The sequence below is a fragment of the Diaphorina citri genome, unplaced genomic scaffold, assembly GCF_000475195.1.
Source record: "Diaphorina citri unplaced genomic scaffold, Diaci psyllid genome assembly version 1.1 scaffold1861, whole genome shotgun sequence".
Lineage (NCBI taxonomy): Eukaryota > Metazoa > Arthropoda > Insecta > Hemiptera > Psyllidae > Diaphorina > Diaphorina citri.
The window spans coordinates 6,498-18,220 of record NW_007379287.1 but is presented as its reverse complement, the minus strand read 5'-3'; the positions used below and the strand labels follow the sequence as shown (position 1 = coordinate 18,220).

Here is an 11,723-nt window from a genome sequence, read left to right as displayed (position 1 = left end):
CAAGTGGTCCGCGAGATTTTTGGTTTATCAATAGTGGTCCGCCAATTCTAAAAGGTTAAGAACCCCTGCTTTAGACGAAAACCACATTTTCACTGAGACCAGTCGTATAAGCTGGTTATAAGGTATTTCTGTGAGGAACCTTTTCAAGTTTTCACTATTATTAATACGATTATTCTTGAACAACATTCAAAGAACAAAGGCTCAGGTAGGTAATAGGTATCGAATGTCTTTTATTTTCATTCATACAAGGAAAATACGAGAAACTCGAGAAAGTTTTGCCTTTGATGTTTTCCAAATTTTCAAAAAATGTGGCTTAACCCATATTATACCTATGTATATTCCATTTTGGTTGTTAGAAACCCTTACGTTTTTGACGGTTTCTGACTGAAAAAAATCTGGTGTGAACATCACACGACTTTCCTTATTCTATTGAATGGTGCTTATTTGGGGTGTTCTGTTGTAACATTTACAATATCTTTAACCGTTTAGTCGATATAGCTGAAAACCGCCAAAAAGCGGTCGCGCTACGTTATAATTCGACTGGAACCCATTTCCAGTAGATGGCGCGGTCGACTGTAATGTACATGCAACTAGTTACCTACCTTTAGACAAGCCATTCTTAACCTATGGTCCGTGGACCACTAGTGGTCCGCGAGAAGGTTTCAGGTGGTCCGCGAGAGGTGAGTAAGGAAAAAGTCATCGTGTCTCTATTTTATATAACATACCCCTAAGAAAGTAGTTCCAACATGGGCGGTACGTTGTGTTATTTGAACCATCATACTCCAGATCCAGTGGACTTCTATTTCCGAACCATGTCCGGATTCTTCATCGAACTTCAACAGTACCAGAAGAAACTCAATGACACCATAGGGTAAGTCAATACGAAACACCACCATAATTTAGACAAGTAAACTTTTGTAAGGAACGCAGTAGAATAAAAGAAACAAAGAACTCCTAGGTGATGCCAACAAAGAACTTGATGGGGCGAGCGATACAGGACATTCTTGAAAGGAACATGGAAGGTCACTTGAGGGAAGAAATAAGAAACAACAGAATCAAACTTAGAGTCAACTCTTGAAGACTGGACACAATGCTTGCTTCTGCATTTTGTCTGATATCATTTGAGATCAAACTTCGAATGCTCTTACAGCAACCAAGGATCAAATCTCGAGGTGTACAGTCAGTCGTTCTTTCTGTCCAATAAGTTTCTACTTCAATACAGCACTTCATGACGGTCTCCATCAGGTGTATGTTACCTAATTGATCCTCGGATGTTTTCAGTTTGCTCGTTTTATCAAGGTTTGCTTCTTGCTCAGCTTTCGTAGGAACTTTACTAGTTGCCAGTTCGAACAACTGTTCAACGTTTCTCATTATTTGCGTTTTCAAGGCATTTGCTCCTCGATGCGTATTGGTTTCCAAAGTCTTGTTGCGATCTTCAAACCAATAGGAACTTTACTAGTTGCCAGTTCGAACAACTGTTCAACGTTTCTCATTATTTGCGTTTTCAAGGCATTTGCTCCTCGATGCGTATTAGTTTCCAAAGTCTTGTTGCGATCTTCAAACCACTGGTTGGTGGTAAAGGTTTGAGGTCTGTCTGGAGTGTCTCCTTGACTTTTGTAGACGGTATCAACATTAGTCCTGCAATGATTCATTTGGATCCTTTGATACGCAATGGGGAGCTCTAGTTTGATTTGGAGGTAGGTAGGTACTTTGTTTACTTTTCCCTTTCCGAATTTCTTTTCTTGACTTGCTTTATTTTATTTTCTGACTTGATTTCTTTATTTTCTGAGGTAGAATAGAGTGTACCTAAATTGTTTATCCTGCTCGAATGAGACTAAAAAGTCCCATTATTCCAGCAGTCCAAACTAGGTCTCGTGTATTTTATAGGTTTAAACAGAATACATAGTGTTTACAACAAAAGACCTTGCTTGATGATGAATAACGAGGTAGTTTGTTTTTTTGTTTTGTTTGTCTGCTTTCTTTTTATTCCCCTCTTTTTTGAGATACTTCTTTGGCCCATGGTATAAAATACTAAACACATGCCATACTATGTGAGGAGTTGTTCCAATGAAGTTAGTAAAAGTTCAGTGAGACAGTTTTTATTATTATTATACATTATTATTCTTTATTATTATTATTTTTTTTTCATTATTATTATTTTAAAGTCTTGAACGTCAAAATGAATTTCAACAAGGAAACAACTTTCCGTAAGAATTTTACAGTCCCTGAGGATTCCAAAGTGGGAGTTTGGGAGATGATTTCTTGTCTTGTGAGCTTAGAATAATAATGAACAGTTTGTTTTTTGTTGTTCCAGCCATAAACTCTTTAACGTAAGACGAGAAATCATGAACATAAGTTCATAATTTTTATAAGCTCATTAGCCCCCACATGTTACTTGTACGAGAGGTTCTCTTGAAACTTACCTCATTCGAGCTTCTCATTATATCTTCCGACATATTCTGCATCGTCTGAATATTGATCCAATTAAAACTTAACAAACTTAAAACCACTCAAGACGAAAGGAAAGAACAACGAAATCGATTAATGAATAAACTGAAAAAGGGGTTGAAGAGTGAAAACCGTGTGACGTTAAGATTCAACAAAGTTTGGGTAAACTTAAAATTAAATTAAAAACAGGAGAAAATAAAACTGGTAATGGGAAAATCCAAACTTCCAAAGTTCTCACATGAATATTCGATTGGTTGGCTTATCAAGTTGTCCTCAAACTTGGAACGTTGATAGTCAAAATCAAATCATGCTATCTTTGTGGTAAAGCAGAGAGATTTCTCACAACCTTGTGGAAAACTGGTAATGGGAAAATCCAAACTTCCAAAGTTCTCACATGAATATTCGATTGGTTGGCTTATCAAGTTGTCCTCAAACTTGGAAAGTTGATAGTCAAAATCAAATCATGCTATCTTTGTGGTAAAGCAGAGAGATTTCTCACAACCTTGTGGGTATCACTATCACAGTATTACAAGTCCTTCATTTACTCAATCATCATATTTAATATCGTTCGTCTCTTCGACTTAAATAAAACTGGTAATGGGAAAATCCAAACTTCCAAAGTTCTCACATGAATATTCGATTGGTTGGCTTATCAAGTTGTCCTCAAACTTCGAAAGTTGATAGTCAAAATCAAATAATGCTATCTTTGTGGTAAAGCAGAGATATTTCTCACAACTTTGTGTGTATCACAGTATTACAAGTCCTTCATTTACTCAATCATCATATTTAATATCGTTCGTCTCTTCGACTTGTAATGCCGCCACTAGTCGCTACTCGATTAAAGTAGCTACTCAATTGTCCTCACGAGGCTGAGTGCACCCCGAACTCCAAGCACAAAGCCGAAAAAAACCTCGGCCCCGCCGGAAATCGAACCCGGATTTAACAGCCAATGAAATTAAAGGTAAAAGCTATTAATGAACTTTTTATTAGCCAATCACGCGATATTTGTTTCCAACTTTCCTATCCTGTCTCCCTTCTCTCTTCAATTTCGGGACGATAAGACCTTAGCAGGTACAGTTCCCTCTATGAAAGCTCGTTGAAAAAGCTCTCTTCCACTAGTCGCATGCCGCCACTAGTCGCTACTCAATTGTCCTCACGAGGCTGAGTGCACCCCGAACTCCAAGCACAAAGCCAAAAAAAACCTCGGCCCCATCCGGGAATCGAACCCGGACCTCCTGCGTGCAAGCCTAGTGTGATACCCACTCGGCCACGGAGGTTGCTTGGAAAGTTGATAGTTTGATAGGTAGGTACTTAAATATTATAGGATTATAATAGATCACGTAAGTGTGACGTTATTTTGACCACATATGTTAGGTACATAGATTTAACAGCCAATGAAATTAAAGGTGAAAGCTGTTAATGAACTTTTTATTAGCCAATCACGCGATATTTGTTTCCAACTTTCACGTCATATCTTGGTCCTTAGAAGTTGAATATTAGAGTGCTTATAAAGAATGATCGAATGAAAGGGCTATTGAATATTTTCAAATGCCTGAAGGGAAACAAGGAAAACTTTCAACAATGATAAACTTGACAATCGTAACAAATTTAGTGGAGGCGTATCAACAATGATACATTTTGTAACAAATTTAGTGGAGGCGTAACAACAATGATACATTTTGCAACAAATTTAGTGGAGGCGTATTACAGCCACCAACTGTGTTTCGACTTTTCCCTGGCATATCATGAACAAAACATAAATACTCGTTTGTCAATGTGAAAAGGCCTACGAGTATATTGTTTTTTCCTCATAACGTAAAGCATTCATTAATTTTATTCATTCAACGCTTTCATACCTATTCATTTCGTTTAAGGTTGGATCGAGACACACAACACTTAAGAAAGTCGCCGTTCACCAAAAAGTGAAACTTGAACAACATCGACATTCATTAGCGCTTATTTAATTTTAATGGCCTGGGTATTTCTTGTGACAGAAGTCATAGTGCTTTCTGCAACTTTGACGAAATCTATCTCTCGATTTATCTCTCTCTTGCCAGCCTTGTAAGAGCTAGGCCGTGTTTTCGATTCCCGCTCTGAACGGATAATGTTCGTTCTCGGAAGGCTGGCTCCTATCCTGTCTCCATTCTCTCTTCAATTTCGGGACGATAAGACCTTAGCAGGTACAGTTCCCTCTATCAAAGCTTTTTAAAAAAGCTCTCTCTTTCTATTTCCAGACGAGAGATTCTCAACAACGAAGAGAACTCCTATCAGTCGAAGATCTTCACGTTTCTGATTCTGGCTCTGGTGCTCATCATTTCACCCATCATCATTCTGCTCGTCAGAAACGCCACTTTCACCATTCAGAACTTCGCTGGCAACCTGGTGGATAAGACGATCGAGCTGAGGAACGAGAAGAAGAAGAGCGATCGGCTGCTGTTCGAAATGTTGCCGCCCGCTGTTGTCATGCAGCTGAGACAACGAAGACAAGTAAGGGGGTTTTTTTTGACAATTCTAAAGTTCTGTCCAAACATAGTCAACCGGCCGTCGATCAATATCGTTCGACGAGGTAAATCTATGTTGTCGATTGCCTTGTGGTCAGTCAGCTAATTTTCGCACTCCTTATGGCCAATCAGTTGAATTTTGTGTAATCAGTTTTTTAGGTATACCCTGTCGAAGCAGTGTGTCGACATTGATCAACGTCGATCGATGGCCGGTCGACTTAACCGTATTTTATAAATTTACCCCTGTTGACTTAATCGTTTTTATAAATATAAAAATCACAATACCTAGATAAGATTTGGTGGAGATACGTCAAAATAAAGATGCAATTCCACTCCTCGTCTGGTAATGAACCGTGTTTTGCCTGATCCGGCACACCAGGTCAGAAACGCCACTTTCACCATTCAGAACTTCGCTGGCAACCTGGTGGATAAGACGATCGAGCTGAGGAACGAGAAGAAGAAGAGCGACCGGCTGCTGTTCGAAATGTTGCCGCCCGCTGTCGTCATGCAGCTGAGACAACGAAGACAAGTAAGGGGTTTTTTGGCAATTCTAAAGGTCTGTCCAAACATAGTCGACCGGCCGTAGATCAATATCGTTCGACGAGGTAAATCTATGTTGTCGAAGCAGTGTGTCGACATTGATCAACGTCGATCGATGGCCGGTTGACTTAACCGTTTTTATAAATATAAAAATCACAATACCTATAAGATTTAATGGAGATAGGTCAAAATGGAGATGTAATTCCACTCCTCGTCTGGTAATGAACCGTGGTTTCTCCGTTTTTCTGCTAAATTTAAGACTGTTTTCCGTCAATAACTCTCAAATGATTAGTCCGATTTTAACGAGAAGAAGAAGAGCGATCGGCTGCTGTTCGAAATGTTGCCGCCCGCTGTTGTCATGCAGCTGAGACAACGAAGACAAGTAAGGGTTTTTTTGACAATTCTAAAGGTCTGTCCAAACACAGTCGACCGGCCGTCGATCAATATCGTTCGACGAGGTAAATCTATGTTGTCGAGGCAGTGTGTCGACATTGATCATCGTCGATCGATGGCCGTTTGACTTAACCGTATTTTATAAATTTACCCCTGTTGACTTGATCGTTTTTATAAATATAAAAATTACAATACCTATAAGATTTGGTGGAGATACGTCAAAATGAAGATGCAATTCCACTCCTCGTCTGGTAATGAACCGTGTTTTTGCCTATAACGGCACACCAGGTTTCTCCCTTTTTCTGCTAAATTTAAGACTGTTTTCCGTCAATAACTCTCAAATGATTTGTCCCATTTCGATGAACTTTACTGATTAGTATGAGGGCCCATTGGACCATCGACCCTTTTATCTTAGAAAGTTCAACAGTACATTGAACACTTAGAAGATGAAGAAGAAGAAGAAGAAACAGGAAAGGTCTGAGCTGAAACCGGACGAAAGTTACCCTCATGATCTATCTGGCAATATAAACAGGGTGCACCTTATTCCATTTGTTGATTTCCAGGTCCCCGCCGAAAACTTTGACTCGGTCACCATCTACTTCAGCGATATTGTCGGCTTCACCAACATCTCCGCCGATAGTTCTCCAATGGAGGTCGTCAACATGTTAAACACCCTGTATAAACTGTTCGACTCGCGGATACGGAAGTATGACGTGTACAAGGTGGAAACTATTGGGGACGCCTACATGGTTGTGTCTGGCCTACCACAGAGAAATGGTAAGTCACCTGGGACTGCCATCTCGTTTTATATTAGGAATATAGGAAGTTTTGGCGGTAAAATTTAAAATTTCATCAGCTGATTTTTTAATCGTCAATTTAAAACCCTTACTACCAAAATTCTTCCATTTTATTATGCCCACCCCTGGAAAATCCTAATGTCAATGCGCATTGACATTAGGAAAGGAAAATACCACTCAGACTAGACAACGAGTTTATAGAGAGTAAAAGAGGTTTTTTTTTCCTTTTAGGCGCTTTAACTATGTGCCTAATGTCAATGCGCATTGACATTAGGAAAGGAAAATACCACTCAGACTAGACAACGAGTTTATAGAGAGTAAAAGAGGTTTTTTTTCCTTTTAGGTGCTTTAACTATGTGTTATAATTATAAGTTATAACTTATAACATGAGGTTTGATAAAGGGAATTGTAACTTCTAAGGTCTTTTCGTCCCGAAGTCGAAGAGAGCAGGAAGATAGGATAGGAGAAAACCAGCTTTTCCGAGAACGGACAAACGGACATTATCCGTTCAGGATAAAATCCCCCCCGGGCATGAGTCGAATGTCACTATAGGTATTTATTTACTTAATACATAACAGATAAGATACGTAGGTCTGGTATAGGGTGTAGGTACAAAGCTGCAAAGGTGTTCTCCTAAGTCAAGATATATCTGATTTCCAAGAAATTTCAAAAGAGATTACGAGTATCTGGAAATCCACATAGACAATGGGGTCGAGCGGATTGGAACACATCACATGCCTTCAGGCACACTCCATTTGTCAAAGATCTAGGTTTTCCTTGCCCTTGGGATCAATGTAATTTGAAGAAACCATTTACTGATGAAAATTTGTACTGAAACAATGGGCCATCTTGAAGGCTTGGGCACTAAAGGATTCTTTCGCCCATTTTCAGGCACACTTCACGTGGGTGAGATTGCCACCATGTCCTTGGACCTTCTGGTGGGTATCGAGCACTTCAAGATTCCTCATCGGCCTAATGACAAGTTGGAAATCCGGGTGGGTATCAACACTGGACCGTGTGTGGCGGGGGTTGTGGGTACTACTATGCCGCGATACTGTCTGTTTGGGGACACCATCAACACTGCGAGCCGCATGGAATCGGCCGGAGACCGTGAGTCCATTTTTACTTTCTATTACCATACCAATATGTATAATTTTACTTTCTATTACCTAGGTAACATTATGTATAGGGGATTAGGGAACCTACCAAAATTTCATTACCTATTATTTAGTAGGTATTGCTTGCTTTTCTTTCCGTGTAAGTGAGATAGACATGGCACCTATATCACGGTTTATTTAGGTAGTTATTTAGCTGTTTTTAGCTACTTTACTTTTATTTTTATTTATTATGATTATGATTTTTTTTTTCATTATTTTAGTGCCGTCCTTCTTTATTGTTACAATGTAATAAAAAAGGTATAAGGGACGGACTAAATTGTATTCGCTTCGGTGTCGGTCTGTCTGTTCAGTCAGTCAGCTGTCTGTCACATAGAAGGATTATCCAAACCCTGGTCTCCTGGAATATATCACTTCAAAGTCTTTATTACCAGGCACACGAAACTGTGTGCAATCTTTGTCCTGAGTACCATAGAGCCAAAAAACCCTAATAAAAATAAGAACTGGTTTTTGGAGGATTTTTTTACATTTCTCACACAAATGAGCTCTGATTCTTCGACTTGTTCTCGACACCTCTCACCTCATCCTTCAGTTTTCGTATCAACACTTCAGTCTCTTTAAGATGTTTCTTTGCGATTACCTAATGTCAACCTTACGCGACGCAAGTCCCATATATGGATGCGGTGATTTCATCGCTTTATTACGAATATATTGAACATCGGCTTACTCTTATTTTAATCATTCATGATAGTAGATCATAAATCTAAATCAAGATGAATATACTGATTTTAACACAAATTAGGTACTACTACTAGGTAGTTTTCTTTTTCACTACGGTTGTTAAATTCCTGAAAAAGATTGACTTCCTGTGTGCTCACAAATTGCTAGTAAAAATTCAACGCCTCGTCAGATGAATATTAATGTTTGATAACTTTCAAACATTTGTATTCGAAGGTGAAAACTTCCTCTCTTCAATTCTCCTAGAAATATCTCCCTTTTTTCCTGACTTTATTTTTTCTGGATATGCTTTTATTTCCACTTCAAATTCGTCATCACCTCGTTTAACATCCTTCCTCTCCTCTCTCCTCCTTCTCTCTTCCTTCTCTTTCTACTCCTTCTTCTCGTCCTTTCTCTCTCTCGTCTCTCCCTCTCTCTTCTCTTTCTCCTCTCTCTCTCTCTCTCGTTCTCTCTCCATGTTCCTTTCATTTCATCGCATCACTCACTTTCTCTACCCTTTTTCTAAGGATATCATTATTACACGGGAGCTTTTATTTTCAGGTTATTTGGATGTTTTGATGTTTTCCAGTTCTTTTCACTTTCCATTACATTATGTACCTACTATATACACGTGTAATGAGACTAATGAAAAGTATTTGCTACACAGTGTAATGACGGACTATGAAAAGAAATGTTTGCTATACACAGTTGTAATGAGCTTTACTAATGAAAAAGTAGTATTTGCTAATGTAATGAGGGTTAGTGAAAGAGTTTGCCCTACACAGTGTAATTGAGACTAATGAAAAGCTATTTGTTTACAGCAGTGTAATGAGACTAATGAAAAAGTATTTGCTACACAGTGTATGAGACTAATGAAAAAGTATTTGCTACACAGTGTAATGAGACTAATGAAAAAGTATTTGCTACGCAGTGTAATGAGACTAATGACACAAGTCATTTCTGCTACACAGTGTACTGAGACTAATGAAAAAGTATTTGCTATCACAGTGTAATGAGATAGTATGGAAATCTGTGCTACAATGTCAAAATCGAAAGCATCGGTGGAAATGTATGTGCTCAGGCTGTAATCCTGTTTTGCTTCTCGTGCAACAGTTTTTTGTACTCATATGTACTGGTCAATAATGATCGAAGTATTTGTACATAGTGTAAATTTCGACTAATGACCAAAGTATTGCTAACCAGTGTAATGAGACTAATGGACAAGTGATTTGTCGCAGTGTAATGAGACTATGACAAGTATTTGTACACGAGTGTAATGAGGACTGATGAAAAGTATTTGCTACACAGTGTAAATGAGGACTAATGACAAAGTATTGCTACCACAGTGTAATGAGAACTATTGTAAAAAGTATTTGCTGACACAGTGTAATGAGACTAATGAAAAAGTATTTGCTACACCCATGTGTAATGAGGATAATGAAAAGTATTTGCTACACCAGTGTAATGAGGACTAATGAAAAGTTATTCTGCTAACAGGTGTTAATGAGGACTAATGGAAGAGTGATGTTGCTACACAGTGTAATGAGACTATGAAAAAGTATTTTCACCAGTGTAATGAGACTATGAAAAAAGTATTTGCTACACAGTGTAATGAGGACTAATGAGAAAACGGTAGTTTGGCGTACCCAGTGTAATGAGACTAATGAAAAAAAGTATTTGCTACACAGTGTAATGAGACTAATGAAAAAGTATTTGCTACACCAACTGTAATGAGGACTAATGAAAAAGTTATTTGCTTTACACAGTGTAATGAGACTAATGAAAAAGTATTTGCTACACAGTGTAATGAGAGAGTATGGAAATCGGTACTAACTTTCAAAATCGGGAAATGCCATGGGTGGAAATTTCCCTATGTGTCAGCCTGTACCTGTTTTCTTCTCGGCAACAGTTTTGTAGTCATACGGGTCAATAATGAATTATTATTCATCGTCCAAATTTCGACAAATTTTGGTTATTGATTTTCTTCTTGGACATTTTTTTCGAGTCCAAATTTTTCCGATTGTTTACATGGTTTGACTATAGTTTACATCGTTGGATGAAATGTAATAGAAAGACGTGTGATGTTCACACCGGATTTCCTTAACAAGTTTTCCATTATATTCAACCCACTTTCTCTCTCTCTCCCTCTCTCTCTCTGCCTCTCTTACTCTCACTCTCACTGTCTCCTATTTCAACTTTTTAGGCAGGTACTTCAAACCAAAAAAATTGACTTCCGTTTTTTTCACAGCAATGAAAATTCACATCACAGAAGCAACCAAGCAAGCTTTGGATAACTTGGAAGAAATTTACCAAACGGAGCTGAGGGGTGTCATGGAAATTAAGGTTAGTGTAATACATACCTACTTCTTGATTCAGTTTATTATTATTATTATATTATTTACCTATTTTATTTATTTTTCTTTACCATTTTTTTAATTCTTTTCAGGGTAAAGGCAAGATGAACACCTATTGGCTCCTGGGAAAGCAGGGCTGTTATGTTAGTGAGGACAATGAGGTTCCGTTTGATCCTATTCCTGAGTTCCTGCACATCATGGATCCTGAAAGTGAATCTGCCGTATAGGAGCTTTGGAAAATGAAATTCCCGTCGTGCACACATGACCGGGAAAATTCCTGTCTGTCACTCATGCCCGGGAAAATTCCTGTCCAGCACACATGACTGGGAGAAATTCCCGCCTGGCACTGGCTCTGAGGGCCGGGATCGTCATGGTCAAAATAGGTAACCACTGTAACCAGAGATTTTATGTGCAGTGCGAGTTTTTGACTTCGAGCATATAGGTACTAGAGACGCCATTTCGACTTTATTTTTTCTGGATTTTTTATACTTTTATTTTCCATTCAAATTCCGTCACACCTCGTTTACACATCCTTCCTCCTCCTCTCTCTTTCTATCTCTCCTCCTACTTCTTCTACTACTCTTCTTCCTCTTTCTTCTTCTCCTCCTCTCTCTTCACTTTCTCTCTCTCTCTCACATGTTCCTTTCATTTCATCACATCATCACTTTCTTACACCTTCTTCTAAGGATACCGGATTTCCTTAACAAGCTTTCCATTATATTCAACCCACTTTCTCTCTCTCTCTCTCTCTCTCTCTCTCTCTCTCTCCCTCTTTCTCTCTTACTCTCACTCTCACTCCTCACGTCCTCCTATTTCAACTTTGTCTAGGCAGGTACTCTCAAACAAAAATTGACTTCT

General features: G+C 38.6%; 2 protein-coding genes across 3 annotated transcripts; one reads left to right on the top strand and one right to left on the bottom strand.

Moving 5' to 3' along the window:
• Positions 1-743: 743 nt before the first annotated feature.
• Positions 744-11,287, top strand: LOC103517473 (atrial natriuretic peptide receptor 2-like). Of its 2 annotated transcripts, XM_026829558.1 has the most exons (7): positions 744-871; positions 4,683-4,785; positions 5,329-5,478; positions 6,446-6,659; positions 7,571-7,789; positions 10,760-10,854; positions 10,958-11,287. In XM_026829558.1, exons 1-7 carry the CDS (start codon positions 747-749, stop codon positions 11,090-11,092), a joined length of 1,041 nt encoding a protein of 346 aa, XP_026685359.1. In that variant the 5' UTR covers positions 744-746; the 3' UTR covers positions 11,093-11,287. The 2 variants fall into 2 exon arrangements, with proteins under 2 accessions (XP_026685359.1, XP_017302951.1); XM_017447462.2 differs by lacking the exon at positions 5,329-5,478 and having other exon boundaries at positions 4,683-4,935.
• Positions 899-1,661, bottom strand: LOC103517472. The gene is made up of 2 exons (XM_008482507.2): positions 1,448-1,661; positions 899-1,325 (listed from the first exon to the last, which is right to left on the bottom strand). The coding sequence occupies exons 1-2, from the start codon at positions 1,650-1,652 to the stop codon at positions 1,024-1,026; spliced, it is 507 nt and encodes a 168-aa protein (XP_008480729.1). The 5' UTR covers positions 1,653-1,661; the 3' UTR covers positions 899-1,023.
• Positions 11,288-11,723: the final 436 nt, after the last annotated feature.